Genomic DNA, 16941 nt, shown 5'->3' with positions numbered 1-16941 from the left:
CTAATTTATACACTCATATTATACACATATTTTATCAAAAACAAACAACTCTAATTCAGAAGAAAATCAAACCCAACCAACTACAAGAAAACATGATTTAGATACAAAGTTGATAATGGGAATTAACAAAGTCGTTCAACTGTTCAGCAGTTACACTACAGCCTGTTTTAAAAGCATACTTCTCGGAGACTTGTAAATACGATTTTGCGGGAATGCGGTATACCTGGGCACTTTATACAAGAATATATAGTAGGTAGTAAGACAAATAATACGAGATCTAGCAATGTCTGGAAAACAAGTATTTTAAGAAAGCTGGCTCTTTGATATATCTTTTACTATGCTCTCTGGAACAGCGGGCAGGCCGTTTGGCAGCCGATAGACATTACGTTCACTACTGCGCATTGAAAGAAGTTCCTATATTTTTATTTAGTCCTTTAAATACTAAAATTAGGCACCCACATCTAATAACATATGGGGAATCATACCCTTATGAATTATGAAAACTAAATAATTATGAAAACTAAAGATAAACAAAACGGTTCTTCACTACGTTCGAACTATGCTCAAAAACATAAAGGAGAAATTTATATATAAAATTGAAATTCATATATAGGGGCGTCACCCTGTACCCTTCATTCTCCTCGGTTGATTATACGAAAACGGAAAGATGTAGAAACAAAATATTTTGTGGGTACCTATATGTAGGAAGGCAATGTACATAATTTAAAATTATTTTGAAATGTACAGGGTATGTCAGAACTAAGATCCACACCAAAGTTTAATTTTTTCTTATGGTACACCCGGTATTTTATTTCATTTTTGAATTATTGGACACAAAATAAGGCATTTATTATAAGGGTTTAATATGTTTACAAGCTTTGGTTTTTGAGATATTTAAAGATATTTAAATACGCATGCTATAATAAAAAAAAAGATCGTCAACACCCTGTACATTGCTTTTCGGAATTAATTCTTGTTCTGACTTTTAAGCCAGAGGAATAAACTTTACTGATAATTTTAATTGCTTCGTTTAATGTATACAGGGGTATCAAAAATTGCTGGTCTATTTTAGAAATGTATTTTACATAAACCCCTAAATAACACCCTGTATTTTTTAAACCATCACTGCAAGTTTCTAGTGACAGTTAATAGCTATTTTCAAAATCGAGATTAGTTTATGGACTTTAATCAAACTTATAGCAGTTTACATTTATTTAATACAATAGTTTAATAAATAATATTTATTAAATATATTATATTTATTATTCTAACAAGAAAACCGAAGAAGTAGTTCTTTGATTTATTTTACGATGACTTGTATCTACAATCTCCATATATCTATATGGATTTTCTATAAAAGAGCCAATTAGGGCAAATCCATTTTCTTCACTTTCAATGATAGGTTTCTGCCTAATAGGTTTTTTTATAAACCACATTAGGTACCAGCCCTGCAAAATAGGATAAATAGTTTTTCAAAGAAACGCTTATCAGGAAAATTCCTATTTGGTTATTTTTGAGCATAAGCCATTGAGGCCAAGAAACAATTTTTCTCACAATTAAAATAACTAGTAACATATCCATTCGTTCCGCCAGCAGATACTGTTTTATTTTTTATTGGTAAAATAATGAAATAATAATGTCCATAAACTAATGTCGATTTTGAAAATAGTTATTAACTGTCTCTTGAAAACTGCCGGGGCGACACCAGCCATCTTGATTGCCATTTTATTGAAACATAGCTTTTTATTCAAAATATGAGCTAGATAGGTATAGAAAACCCTAATAAAGTTTGAAAGAGCAATTGAATCTACTTTGATTTATGTTAAGAAATATGGGGTATTTAAAATAGATCAGCAATTTTTAGTACCCCTGTATAAATTAAAGGAAACAATAAAATTTTTCAGTTAAGTTTATTTCTTTACCTTTAAACTCAGCACAGGAATTAATTCTAAAAGAGAATATACAAGGTGTTGATAACCTATTCTATTGTAGCATGCATATTTACAAATTTTTAAATATCTCAAAAACCAAAGATTTTAAACATATTTAACCTATATAATAAATGCCTTTTTTGGGTCCAAGAATCCAAAAATGAAATAAAATACCGGGCGTTCCATAAGAAAAAAATATAACTTTGATATGGATCTTAGTTCTGAAGCACCATGTATATTTCAAAATAATTTTAAATTGTGCACATTGCATTCCCACATTTACCATAAAATATTTTGTTTCTATATCTTTCCGTTTGCGTATAATCAACCGAGGCGAATGAGGTGCTCCACCCTGTATAAGTAATGTAGTAAAAATTTAATGGTGGGCATTTATGGAGACTATCATACTTGTAAATATCATTATATTATAAACCTTAAACAACCTCTACACTATGCTAGAAATGTTTCACGAAATATTTCTGGAAATATTTCGAGACACATTTCGCGAAACATTTCTGGAAATACTTTCAGAAGTACACTCAATGCTTTTCTTATGTTGCGGGGAAGATATGAAATAGCGAAAATGATACAGCTTGTACAATGTCTAACATTAACGTTTTACCTGTAGCTCATGATATCAGAAGTTCAACATCAAGACGAATTACTCTCTTGCTGAATGCTACTTGTGCCATCCGAAAGTCGTTCTTCTAGTTGTTGTCGGGATCCATGCAAGAACTTAAATCTGGATGCTGGAGTGTCCGCAGTTGTCACCACTGTCTCACTGGAATGACGCATTTTGCGATTGCTGAAACGAAAGTAGCCCTTTAGACGTTCCTTTGACGATCTGGAAATAAATACCAATTGTTGTATAAATACAAAAATTAAAATTATAATAACATAATTTGATATTATTCATTTCCACGTTAAATATACAGGGTGTCTTAGAAATAAGTGCAAGTATTTTAACTGGTACAGTTAAAATACAGTTCAACCCCAGAAACACGCCTATGAGTTTTTTTTCGCGAAAGAAAAAATTAATACAGTTCAACCCCAGAAACACGCCTATGAGTTTTTTTTCGCGAAAAAAAAAATTTAAAAATTCAAAAATTTTTGAATTTTTTTTTATTTTTTAGTCAAAAAACATAATTTCTTGATAATATGGCAACATAGGCATTAGATTAAATTTACAAGAAAGAAAATCCAGAAAAGATCCAATGGTTCTGAAAATGTTTGTAAAAAATGATTTTTTTTGGAAATTTTCAAAGTAAAATAACTCCGTTATTTTGGACTTTTTGAAAAACGATAAAGAGAAAATATGTTTCTTATATCGAGATCTACCACCTCTTAAAATTCTTGCACTTATTTCTGGGACACCCTGTATAATCTTGTTCCAGCTATTTGACAGGTAGTATTGTAGCCAAATGATCAGATTTTTAGAAATTGTTAGTGATGAAATCATTGGAGGACTACTACAGCAAAACTTTAAAATTATTTTTAAAAGGTATAGAGTAGTACAAATAAATAAAAAATATAAAAGTACATTTTTAGTTCCTACGATTAAAAGAAAGATAAATTTGATTAAGGTTTACCGCACTTTAATCTTACCGTTTCTGAAATATTACGGTTATTTTTTTTTATTATACGATTTTCTAAAAATGCAGTTTAATGCGTCATTTCTCTATGCATATTTAAGTTTTTAAAATCAAATGTTGTACTGAAGTTTTTCTATTTACTAAATATTATTTGTTTCAATGATAAAACTAAGGCTACATTATATAGAAAATATATAGAGTTCCACCGGATATCCGCAAAAAAAGTTACGCATCAAAGTTGTTTTTTGTAATACCCTATATATTGAAAGAAAAATTTCTAGAAAAAATAAAGGTGAGTTTCATTAAAGAATCAGATGTCTAAAATGTAAGGATTTTGACATATTTAACTTATTGTGAAAATGCAGAATACAATTTAAATTTCAATAACGGCTGCCTAAATTGTAATTTACCCTGTATAGCCTGATATTTAATTACAATAACTATTGTATGTTAAACCAAATTAAAATTTGACACCAAAAGTTACGTTAAAAGAATACAGAGTGAGACAAAATTAATAATGAACATTGGCCACTTTTAAAAGTAAGTTACCCCTTTATTTTAAATGGGATACCCGGTATGATGGGAATGAATGGAAAAAAGCATATATCTTTAAAATACTATTAAGGTTGCCTGCCCCTCAGATAAAGATTTTCCTACATATTTTCATTTTTATTATTTTGCGTCAGTAGATTTTTATTACTGGATAAAATCTAGGCGGCTATGATACATCTTTTGTTAATTTAATAAAAGTTAAAGGATATGTAGTAAAATACTCAATGATACTAAAAAGATACACGTTTAAAACATATTATAATTATTACAGAATTAAAACTAGATATAAGAGTAGGTATAACTATGACAAAAATTATTTAGACGAAATCAAATGCTAAGTATGTTTCCTGTCCTGTTCAGGACATAAAATGATTCCCTTTTTAAATCAACTTTTCATATTAAAAAATATTATGTGGAATTCTACTCCTAAAATCAGTCACAATAGTTAAACAATAGTTAGTCAAGTTTTGTAAACACTGTTTTTAACACATCCCAATAAAGAAAGTCAAGACTAGATAAATGAGGAACATTTAAGGTATTCTATTAATTGGTAAACTGCACACTGTTTCCTTTTTTGGCAAATTAATTATAATCCGTTACAAAAAAACATAACTTTTGTGTAACTTTTTTTGGAGATACCCTGTAGAACTCTGTATATTTTTAAAGAATGCCATAAATTAGCCTACATATGCTCACAAAATTTTATTTCAATACAAACTGTATGTACCGTTCTCTTTATAGTCTTCGCGTCATATAAAAGGCGCCACTCTGTATATACAAAAAAACTAAATTCCTTATATTTATTCTCCCTGGAAACATATTTAAATTAATCATGTGTTAACGACGACAAGGAAAAAATACAGTATTTTTTTATATAATATCATTACTTGTTTACCAAAATAACTTTTTTAATTTCCTCAAAAAGTATATTTCAATTTTCGTTCATGTCTAGTGCCTGAGACCAATTATATTTTTCTCAAATATTATGTCGTAAATCTTTGAAATATTTGCATTAATGAGACTTTTTATATAAAAAAGTTAAAGAATAAAAGTTCGTTTATTTCTTATTTTTAATAAGACCTAAAGCTTATAAATCCGATATCCCCGAAATATATTATTTTATACAAGCACGAACAAGGAGGAGACTGCTTTGATTAAAACTTTGTGAGGGAGGGTCTTATTAAATTTGTAAACATTTGCAATAAAGCTGATTTTCTGTGGTAACTTTGTTTTGAGCTCATTCAACTAATAAAGAAACAAAAATATCAAAATATATTTTTTTTAATTTCTACTCTATTGTTGATGAAGCTGCTGGGCTAGGAAAGTACAATTTATTTATAAGACTTAAAGAATCTTCTAAACTAATATAATTATATTACGTGTGAGATAAAAATCCCATTTTTGTATAAAAGTGCATTAAAATCATGCACTTGTTAAAGAATATATTTATTTATTTAATTCTAGATTTTTCTCAGTTCTTGGAGAAAGTCCAATATTATCCTTGTTATCGAAAATAGGATAAAGTTTTTTTACAGATGTTGTGGTTTATAAAGGTACATATCCTAAATATATTTTGTTGCATAGAGGGTAAAAAGGTATGATAAAGTTTATTTACTTAAACTTTGGTTAAAAACACTATATCGGAAGAGTGGTTAAAAACTGTGAGTTTAATTTTTTTAGTACTTAGTTATACTTAAAACCAAGGATAAACCAGAAGAACCAGAACAGAATAAACCCGCGAAGAAAAATTTGCATTATCTAATACAGGATAATTTTTATGGTGTCACCCACATTGCAATATTTAAATTGCTATATCTCAAATTTTTTAAAAACACCCTGTATATCAATTTTCTTTAAGGTGCAGAATTATAAGTTGAATATTTTTTTGTATTTGTAGTATTCCTAAATTAACGGCAACGGCCTAACTACGTTGAAACACCGATTCCCATTAGAACACCGAAATTAAGCGACGTAAGGCGATACTGGTGGATGGACGGGTGACCGGTTCGAAACTCTGTATCGTGCTGTTGTCCAAGGGAAAAGTGTAAAATCTATTGATACATACTGCTCATTGACGCCGGTTTAAGGCCGGATGAGATCGGATATCTCGTGAGTAAAAGTTGATTTAGATACTTCCGGTCGGTAGGCCATTAACCATGATATGGCCGAAGACCGCGGTTCGGATTCCGCGTGAATAAAGTAGGCGCCGTCCAGATTAGCCCTGGCAGCAAAAAGGAGACGTTAACTGAAATCTTTATTTTACTTTACTTTATTCCTAAATTTTTAATGGTTTTGCAGATATTCGTGGTATTATGTTACATATGGCTCTTACAACAGTAAATTTTTATCAAAGCTACCTAATATGATCTTTGTCTAGTATTATACTGTTGAAAGCCCCATATGATACTATAATACAGCGAATATCTGAAAAACCGCTAAAAATTTGGGAATACTTCAAATACAAAAAGTTTTCATTATTTAAGTCTGCATCTAAATGAAAAAATAATATACAGGGCGTTACGTTTAAAAAAATAGAGATATAGCATTTTAAACAATCCTATTTTGGTGACTCCATAAAAAAATACACTGCATAGGATAAATGTATTTTTTTCTTGTTGGATTTATTCTGTTATCCTTAGTGCTTAGAAAATTAATGCTAAGATAAAATGATATAAGAATGTTTGCCACTGAATTGCTGATATAGAAATTTAATTCCACGCAGTGTTTGTCATAATGTGGTTCAATCTACTCTCACTACCGGTTTCGGAGCCCTACTCCATCATCAGGTGAGCTTGGGTCGATCCCACAAAATGACAAACACAGCGCAGACTACCTTAATTCCGACTTGTCGGAAAGTATCGGTTAGATATTATTAAATCCCGAACGGGAGATAGCGGCCTCTGTCCAATAGTAGTACTTTCGTACCACCGAGGTGCAACTATCAGATGGCAAAAAGGCTTTTTTTTTCAGGCAAGCCAAATTATAAAATGCAAAAACAAATTTCTTGCAGTATAGGTATATAATAAAATTATATAAGAATTCTTGCCACTTAACTGCTGATATAGAAATTTAATTCCACGCTGTGTTTGCTACCGACAGGTATTCTAATTTTATTATATACCTATACTGCAAGAAATTTGTTTTTCCATTAATGCTAAGTATTAATACAGTTATATTCACTCCAGTTGTTAACCGCTTTTCGGATATAGTGCTTTTAACCAACATATATACATATTATAATGTTGTATGCAGAATTTTATGCTGAATCCCACTCTCTATAGAAAAATGAGGGTTGTAATTTAAAAAACACCCTTCATTTTTCTATTAAAATTACCCCTATACTACCTCCCATATTTTCATTTAAAAAGACACCCTGTATACAACAAAACATTTTTAGGATATGCGTCATTATAAACCATGCGATAATTGTATTAAACATTTTTTGAACAAAACAACGACAATATTGAATTTCCTCGCACTAATGGTCCACCCTGTATGGTATACAATATTAAAAAAATATACTCGTATGCAATATAAAATATGACTTACCGACTCATTTGCCAAAATGCAAACATTGGAGGAGTCAAACAAGTAGGCAAAAATGCCAGCCAAACAAATAGAACGTATGTATAGTCGAAATGGCTGCTGTTTTCATATGTTTCCACTAGTGCCAATCTGTAAAATAAATTTTTAAGATAAGCTATTAAGAACATTCCGTAATACCAAACAATGAACATTTAAAAATAATATAAATGTTTTGCCTACGACCATTGTGTAAATCACACAAAAATATCCAATCTACGCCTACGATAAAAACGATATTCAACACATTTTGGAACGAATTTGGAGAATTTCGTAATTTATATATACACAGTGAAATCAAAATGTTGTCAAGATTTAGTTAGAGCCCTCGCAGACTATTAAAATAAAGTTACTGTATTGTTGAGTAAAGTATAGGCTTGGTGCATTCTCCGCCGGTGCTGCCACCATCAGGATATTATAAACAGCGGACTAAACAAATACACGGGTTTAAATAGCGAATACACGAAAATTTTTTATATAATTATTCTAAAAGTCTTAGGAAGTAGAATTTATGAAAGTTCTAAAAATAAAAAACTAAATATTTTGATACGTACAGAAGGTCTAAATTTGAATTTATTATTATATATAGCTAATAAAAATTTTAAGATGAGTTCAACTACAGAAGCGAGCATAATTTTACGCACCAGTTTTGCTAGTGGGGATATAAATGGGGCTATATCGGCTATAACGAAATTTTTAAAGGTATATAATTATAATTTTGGAAGATGTACATAAAAAATGTAAGCACTAGTATTAAAAAAAGTTGTAAATTATACCATCCTGGCAAGTAAAACCTTGGGTCGGCGTTTACATGTATAGAAGTGACTCGCTATAGAAATCTAATAAGTCGTAGAGAGTAAAAATACGAAGTGGGAAAATACTTGTCTTCTATCTTTATTCAGTACATCTTATTTTACTAAGCGTGTTTACCGTACTTTTTAACGACCCTAATATTTTCCGGCAATTTTATTAACATACGAAATTGTCACAACGAGTCGCCCAGTTCGGGTTCTTTTTCAATTAATTTTTACTACCCAAAACAGCGTTACATCACACAAACCTCGTACCGAGTGATTTATATACTCTGTTTCTTTTTCAGGTAAGATTTCGACAGACGATGACAGAAGAAAAGCAGATGACGTCCCATACCAATCTACTATTTATTTTACTAAAAAAGTTTCTAATATTTTTACTATGGATGGATTTAAATATAAATCCGTCATGCGTCGTCTCTTGTTGTTTTTAACCAGTTTTATTGGGTTACTTCAAAAATGACATATCATATATCAATTTTATTGGTTTTACGGAAAGATAAACGACAAACGGACGCCGATACGTATGAACACTCGCCTTTAGATTTTTGAGACTTGTCAAATTCTTGCCAAATTATAGGTTATAATTTTGTGTCAACTGAAACTTATGTCAAATATCTGCATTTTGGAAGATGATGCGTTTTGATTCGTGTTATTATCATGTATGTTGTGTCTTTTGAAGTCAAGTGGAGGAAATATCGAGAGAAAATTAACTGTAGACCCAGGGAACAGTTTATAGTTAATACTCGCTGCCCAGGCACAAAGTCTTATACACCAATAAAGTTACCATCAATAAAGTTTGTATACCATCTCGTCGTAGATAAGTGCATCTCGTATATGCTACAAGGATCGTACTAAACATATACCATTGGAGTAGCTGTAAAATATTGACATCACACGATAGGTAAATAATGGATTTTAGTACTGCAGAAAAATAATGTCAAAAGGTACTGGTTTAAAAAAATTAAGATTAAAGTTAATTAATCAACGTGTTATTTAACAAAGTGTTATTATTAATAAAATAGTTTGTTTTATTTATTCCTGTGGAATATTACGAATTTGTATTTGTACATACAGTACGTCTGTCCGTTCTGTAGCTACGGGGTATCCGTGAGAGGGGAATCGATATTCTCTCGATGTTTTTCGTAAAAAATTAGACGACGCGTCCCATCAATAAAAATTCGACAAATTTGCAAGTGGCTAATAAAATGAGTGGGCGGAGCGATTTGCGGTGACGTACTCGTCAAGTCGACGTATAAAATATATTGCTGTTTATTTAAATATTTTTTGTCCGCATTCCTTTCGTAGACACAGATCCAGCAGACGTACTGTAAGTTATATTGATAAAATAATAATAAATGCGGGAAGTTTCTTGAAGCAAAGTAAGAAATAGTTATTTTTTTATATTTTTTTGGTAAGTGGTGTTTTGTCCTTGTTTCTTTTGTAATTAACACATACCGTTTTTTTTTAAATAAAATAACTCGATTACATTTTTTCAGTTTTATACAGTTTTTTTTCACAATATTTTGAAAAGTAATCCCTTATCAGTCAAATTTTAAATATATTAATTTCCTGCTATGCGTTCCTGTTGTACCAACTTATTTCTTTGTAAAATAAAATAAACTACTTTGAAATTAAAATGACAGACACATCTATCACTGTCAAGGATCTTGTCGTTGGGCAAACTATAGTTTCAGTATCTGCACTAGTAAAAACTAAAATACTTAAATATTATGACAAAGCCAATATTTTAATATTATTTCAAATGCGATCGACATAAACGGCAATGGGACTGTGTAAAATACTTTGTGTCGGTTAAATGTCGGATACTTCTATTTTCTGCCGTATCGAGCGCTGCGGTCAGAATTTTTAAAATCAACAGAAATGCACCAAGCCTATAAGGTAAATCAGATTTTAGTATTGACTTCTGATATATATTTTTTGCCTGTACTCGTTTCGTATGTCCGTCAGTGTGTTTAAATATCTGATTATTATAATTACATTTATAAATTGTTATACAGGGTGAGCCTTAAATAAGTGCAAATATTTTCAGGGCTGGTAGATCTCTATGAAATAAACATATTTTCTTTTTACCGTTTCCCAAATCCAAAATAACCGAGTTATTTTAGTTTGAAAATTTCCAAAAAAGTGAATTTTTCAGAACCACTGGATCTTTTCTTGATCATTTCAGAACCACTGATCTTTCTGAACTTATTTAAAACTCACCCTGTATTGAATCTTGTGACTGAATCAGCCACATTGCGTTTTAACAAACGAAAAATATGCAATCTACAAGTTTACATTCACTTTAACACAATTATTTAATAATTTAACTAAGCGTTTGTATAACAATTTATAACGCGTAAAAACGTTTAAAACCAAAATTGTTTAATTTAAATATAATCAAACTGAAATTAAATGGGAAAAATTTATTTACCTAGCCAGACGCATGATCATGAGAGGCAGCAAACAAATGGCGTACATGGTAATGATGGATCCCAAGTATTTTTGAGTGCGTTTTTCCTTGACGACGTCAAGTTCGGACTCGTGCACTTCGTAACGAGTTCGGGAACCCTCGTATTCTCGAAAACTTTCCGGGCTGTACTGGCTGCTGCGGTCATAATCGCCACGGTTGCTTCTGGAAAGACAAGAAATAATTATATTTGCAGTAAGACAATATTTTAAGTACAATGAGTTGTTTTGTTTTGAGCTATTTTCATAACGTGACGGTACCTGTACCGGAGGCAAAGATTTTTTTTCAAAAGTCTAAGTGAAATAAGTAAACCTAGACGTTTCTAAAATAGCTGTTGTTACGATGATATTTCTTTAATTATATCTCGTTTTATGTTATATTGATATATATTCCACAGAATTAATATTTGAACACGCATATATATTATATGTATAGTAGATATTTAGGAACAAAACCTTTCACTTAAACTGCAGGAATATAATAATTACAATATTTTTATGATTTAATTTTATTATAATGAATTAGTATATAAAATTGTATATGATATGTTTGTTTACGGCGTTAATTGATTAATGTAAGAGTAGTGTACTGCTTGATGAGTAATACTGGTAACATTATCAATATATCCGCTTATGAAAATTACTTACTTACTTATTAAAATTAATTAATTGACCCGATGTCAACAAAAGTATGGTCCACGCACATTATTTAAAAGCAATTTTATATATAAACTAGCGTGTACCAGCGACTTCGTTCGCGTCGAATTAATCATTTGTAATGGTGATGATAAAGCAAAGCAAGAATTTCCATTAACATTTTTTTTTCACAATAAGGGGCCGTCCTCTGCCGGAAACACTACGACCTGTGAGGCCTATTGTGTTTGTCCCCTTTCTATATCTGCACCCATTCTCCTATCCCTGTGCCCTGCACTAACTTATGCAGGTCCTTGATAAGATGGAAGCATAGTTCCTCCGGTTCTAGCCTAGCTTTCCCAAATAAAAAGTGTCGCTTGCGATCCAGAGCCTCGCAGTGACATATTATGTGCTCCGCTGTTTCAGGATCTTTATCGCAGAGTCTGCAGCAAAGACTTCCTTGATATAGGTTGAGCTTGTTCAGGTAACACTTGACAGCCATATGTCCTGTCAAGAGGCCTGTTGTAATGCGCAATTTATTCCTGCTAAGCATTAGCAGTTCTTTTGCGGTTTTAGAGCTAGGTCCTTGCAGTGACATATTATGTGCTCCGCTGTTTCAGGATCTTTATCGCAGAGTCTGCAGCAAAGACATCCTTGATATAGGTTGAGCTTGTTCAGGTAACACTTGACAGCCATATGTCCTGTCAAGAGGCCTGTTGTAATCCGCAATTTATTCCTGCTAAGCATTAGCAGTTCTTTTGCGGTTTTAGAGCTAGGTCCTTGGATAAAAGCTTTGCTGTGGCCTTTGCTGCCGCTGTCTGTTTCTGGTGGACATTCTGCTTTTCCCTGATCCAGAGTTTTAGTGCACTACGGGTCATACATTTGGGTATTCCCAGTACTGGCTCTGGACCAAGATAAGATACCGATGATCGATTAACATACAAACTGGATAAAATTTTCTCACATTTATGTCAGCATGAGAAAAAACAATATGCGATATTATTATATAACTTGGTAATATTTGACGGGTTGTTTCATCTCGTTGGAATTTGACTTTCGAAAAAACCGTTTGCCAAAAATAAGCTTTTTACGTCAAGCAGATTAAGCAGAATCGTGGTTAAGAAATTACCCAACTTTTTGGAACACCCTGTATGATTTTTTAAAAAAATTCAAAATATGTAAAAAAACCAAATAAATTATGCTTGTCCAAGCGTTTTCCTGAAAGACTAACCGTTTTTTAAATAACAAATATTGTAATATTTGAGGGGCGTTTTTACCCTCTTGGAATTTGAGATTCGCAAAACCCCTCCTTATCGAACCTCTACACCCCACAGTCAATCCGTTCGCCAAAAATCAGCTTTAAACGTCAAGCAGTTTAAACATAATCGTGTTTACTGAATGGTCATATTTTATGAAACACCCTGTATAAATTTATAAAAAATCTTAAAATATGTAAAACAACAAAATAAAATATACGTATTTAAGAGTTTTTCCGAAAAACTCACCGGTTATTAAATAAAAAATATTTTAATATTTGAGGGATAGTTTCACCCCCTTAGAATTCGAGTTTCAAAAAAGCCCTTCTTATCGAACCTCTACACCCTAAAGTCAATCTGTTTTCCAAAAATCAGCTTTTTACGTCAAGCGCTTTAAGCAGGATCGTGATTAATCAATGACCAGATTTTTCGAAACACCCTGTATACATTTTTAAAAAATCTTAAAATAACAAAATAATATATACGTGTTTAAGCGCTTCTTCGGAAACTTGACCGTTTTTTAAATAAAAAATATTGTAATATTTGAGGGGTGGTTTCTCCCTCTTGGGAACTCGAATTTCGAAAAATCCCTTCTTATCGAACCTCTACACCCTAGAATCAACCTCTATGCCAAAATTGAGCTTCTTACGTTGAGTGGTTTGAGCAGGATCGTGATTAATCAGTATGTCAGTCACTTAAGGATTTTATATATTAATATAGATATTTTATTGTTCCTAAGATAAATTTGCAAACGATACTTTTATTAGCACCCAGGATGGTTTGATATAAATCCATTCAACTAATATTATTATGCAGAGATTGGATGTTTGTTTTTATTGTTAATCTGGGTTAACAATAAAAAACAAACAACCAATCACGGCGGGTCTCGATCAATTTCAGGAATCGTAGGAACTAATTTTTATAACACGGGTCTATTTATATTTATCGTACTATTTTCAGAAATGTTTTGCGAAATTTTTCACGGAAATATATATTTATATAATAAAATATATATATAATAAAACATTTCGGGGATATAGTAGCGGCTATCTAAAATTTTGAAAGTTAGGTTAGGTCTACGAGAAAGAAAGGTTTGGGAACCTGTGATTTAGACAATTAGCGATTTCCCAAATATTCAAAATAAATTCTTAAATGGAAAATCTCATAAGGAACTCTTTTGCACATTTGTAGTTCCATTATTGGAACTTTTAAAATTTAAACCACTCCCACACATACTAAAACCGTAATCGAGGCCGGCAATTTTAAAGCTCTCTAACGATTATTACGTCTAGGTACATGAGTCGGTCTGTGTGGTTGTGTGTGCGTATTATCTATTTCGGAACAGCTTTCTGGTTAACCCCTACAAAGTCATTTAATATGTTTTAGGCTTAATGACAAAGTTTACAAGCGAGGGAGACCAATTTAAGCTTCTAATGAGAGCCTTCATTTCAGGCACATTTTCAAATTGTTTCGTATATTATTAAATATCCATTCTTACTTAATGTAAAGCTTTTCTGACAATCATTTTAATAAACAGTATGGCTCTGATTAAATAACTAAATGGCCCATAAAGCTTATAAAACTTTAAAACTTTTATTTTTTATAAATTAAATTATTTAGCACAACCACTAAAAGACGAATGATCTACCCGTTGCGGTAAATACATACATACATATATTTGATACCAATTAAACTTTTAGATACGTAATCTAGGGCGCGATTTTTCAATTCATTGTTGCCAACCATGGACATATTCGGCGCCGGGTTGGAATTTAAACTTCTCTGGGGATTCAGGTGTTAGCTCTACTGTAAAAAATGTCAAGTTGCCACATTTATTTATTTATTTCCTGATATTGCCATTCGTTTTGATACTTGTAGTTTTGTATTGCGAGTTTTTGGTTTAAATGAATTTTGTTTTGATATTTTAAGCTTCAAAATTTTTACTAGCAGACTATGCAATCGATCATTGTTCTTTTTAGAACCTCTTTTGTGTGAAATGTACAAGATAGCTTAATAGCGGTAAAAACTCATCGCAGCTTTGTTAGAATATTTTGAAAGGAAAAGCGGTAGTAATGGCCCGTTATGTCCTTTAAGTGCTGTTAAAAAGGTGAGTTTTGTTGATGTAAATAATAACTGTTTATATATTTATAATTAATTTATTTTTGTTTCCTAAAATATTTTGACTAAAAGAAAATATGTGAAAGTGGGCAACGCTGTGCCGAACAAGCTTAATCACGTGACTAAATGTTGTATTTGATGTGAACTATAGCTTATTACAGACACACACGGAATGCAGATATTAGCCCCCCATACATCAGAAGATTTGGCCGGCGGATAAAAGCTTTGCGTTTTGGGGCAGACCAAATCTGAAAAGCATTTACAGCCGTACACTGCTTTGTGTACGAATTTTCTGTTTTTTGCCTTTAGTGGACCCAGCCTGTTACAGGCCAAATCCGCAGACTTTGAAATCTGTGATATTAGAATATCCCCCCAGAACACCAGATGATATTGCCCTGCGGATGAAATATTTGCGTTTGTCTGGCGGATCAAGCCTATCACAGTCCAAGTTCTGTGAGATTACGAAATGAATTACGTTGGCAGTTTTGTTTTCAAGTTTTTCGAAACTTTAAAACTGGCTCATATAACTTATTTTTTATAACTCTATTTTTTCAGGAAAAAAATGACATTTGTTATATTGGTATAGGACAATTAGGATTGATTGACGTTTTCAATTAATTTCGGTAACTTTTATTTTTTAAGTGGTACTCTCAGTATTTTTTTTTACTTTATTTGAAATAAATTGTATGTTTACTGTCGCAAAAATTAAATTATATAAAAAATACATTTGGCGACTCATAGCGACTACATTCTAGATTAAAATTTAAAATACCATTTTTTTTAATTGAAAATGTCGAAAGTTGACATGTCATATATAAAATTCTATTCAGAATGTCATTTTCTATCAAATAAAGTAAAAAATATCTAGAGTGCCATTTTAAAATAAAAAAGTTGTAGATATTTTCGATATTTCCGTTGTAGATATTGTTGATATTTCCGGTAAAACAGGAAGCCCAACTGTCCTGTTGATATTTCCGTCCTTTTTAAAATGTCACTGCTCCTTAAAATATTACTCTATAAGGAATAGTCACTTTGAAGTATATTTCGAGAGTAACCGGTTAACCTACCATAAAAGTGGAAAATAAACACCCCGATTGCAAGTTGCAAATATGTAATTTAAAGAAGTGGCTGGAACTACCCGAATCTTCGAATATGGCAACATAAAAGACCAAAAACTTTATAGTAACTTTTCAAAGTAGCGGTTACTAACAAGTGCCATAATGCCTCATTTAAATTTTATTACTTTATAGTAACAATTTAAGTTACGGGGTAGTCGTGGCCACGACACCTAGTTACTTCTAATTTATAGTAGCATTGAAAGTAGCAAAATGGTTACTGCTACCTTCCTACGTCACTATAAAGTAGCTGTCGCTCATCCATTGCCACCAAAAAGTCACGGGAATCAAAAACGACTACTTTATAGTGACCATAACTTAATATACCGTAATAAATAAATAAATAAATGCCTTTATTGTCAAAAAATTTTTCAATTTGTGGACAAAGGTAAACTAACAAACAAAGTAAAAAAAAACAAGGTACACAAACAAACAAACAAAAGATAATACAAAACATTATACAAATAATATTGTCAGTCTTATTGTTAAAATAAACATATATAAATGTTTACAATGTCAAAGAACAAAAAAAATTAAAATAATATTCAAAAAATATTTAGCCAGGTTATAAAATATCAATGACCTCTAAATAAATTAATTTCGATGTCATTAGTAAATATAGCAATAGCAAACATTAGACCAGTGTTTTCAAGATCAAATTCGATTTTCAATTCAAATATGATTCATTTACGGCGTAGAAAGCCTTGTCTAGTAAATAAGAGTTCAATGCTTTGCGAAATGAAAAAAATGATGTTATGGATTTGATTTCAAATGGCAGGTGATTGTGCATTTTTTTCGAGTTGTATAATATTGAACTTTTAACTAACTCTGAGCGTGGGGTAGGTAGATAAAGATCTTGCTCCGCGTTCCTGAGTGGA

The 16941-nt window shown here is 31.4% G+C and overlaps 1 protein-coding gene across 1 annotated transcript in view; it reads right to left on the bottom strand.

The window, feature by feature from the left end:
- Window positions 1-16941, bottom strand: part of LOC115881354 (orexin receptor type 1-like) — a 202321-nt gene that overhangs the window by 27009 nt on the left and 158371 nt on the right. Inside the window, exons 5-7 of the mRNA XM_030898799.1 lie at window positions 10907-11107; window positions 7625-7750; window positions 2554-2775 (exon numbers count right to left, since the gene is read on the bottom strand). Of these exons, the coding sequence (XP_030754659.1) occupies window positions 2583-2775; window positions 7625-7750; window positions 10907-11107 (520 nt within the window). The 3' untranslated portion in view covers window positions 2554-2582. The remainder of the gene's footprint in view (window positions 1-2553; window positions 2776-7624; window positions 7751-10906; window positions 11108-16941) is intronic.

The sequence above is a fragment of the Sitophilus oryzae genome, unplaced genomic scaffold (assembly GCF_002938485.1).
Source record: "Sitophilus oryzae breed Bouriz unplaced genomic scaffold, Soryzae_2.0 scaffold_1716_pilon_pilon, whole genome shotgun sequence".
Classification (NCBI taxonomy): Eukaryota; Metazoa; Arthropoda; class Insecta; order Coleoptera; family Curculionidae; genus Sitophilus; species Sitophilus oryzae.
Note: the sequence above shows the minus strand (reverse complement) of the source record. Positions and strands in the feature narration are given on the sequence as shown.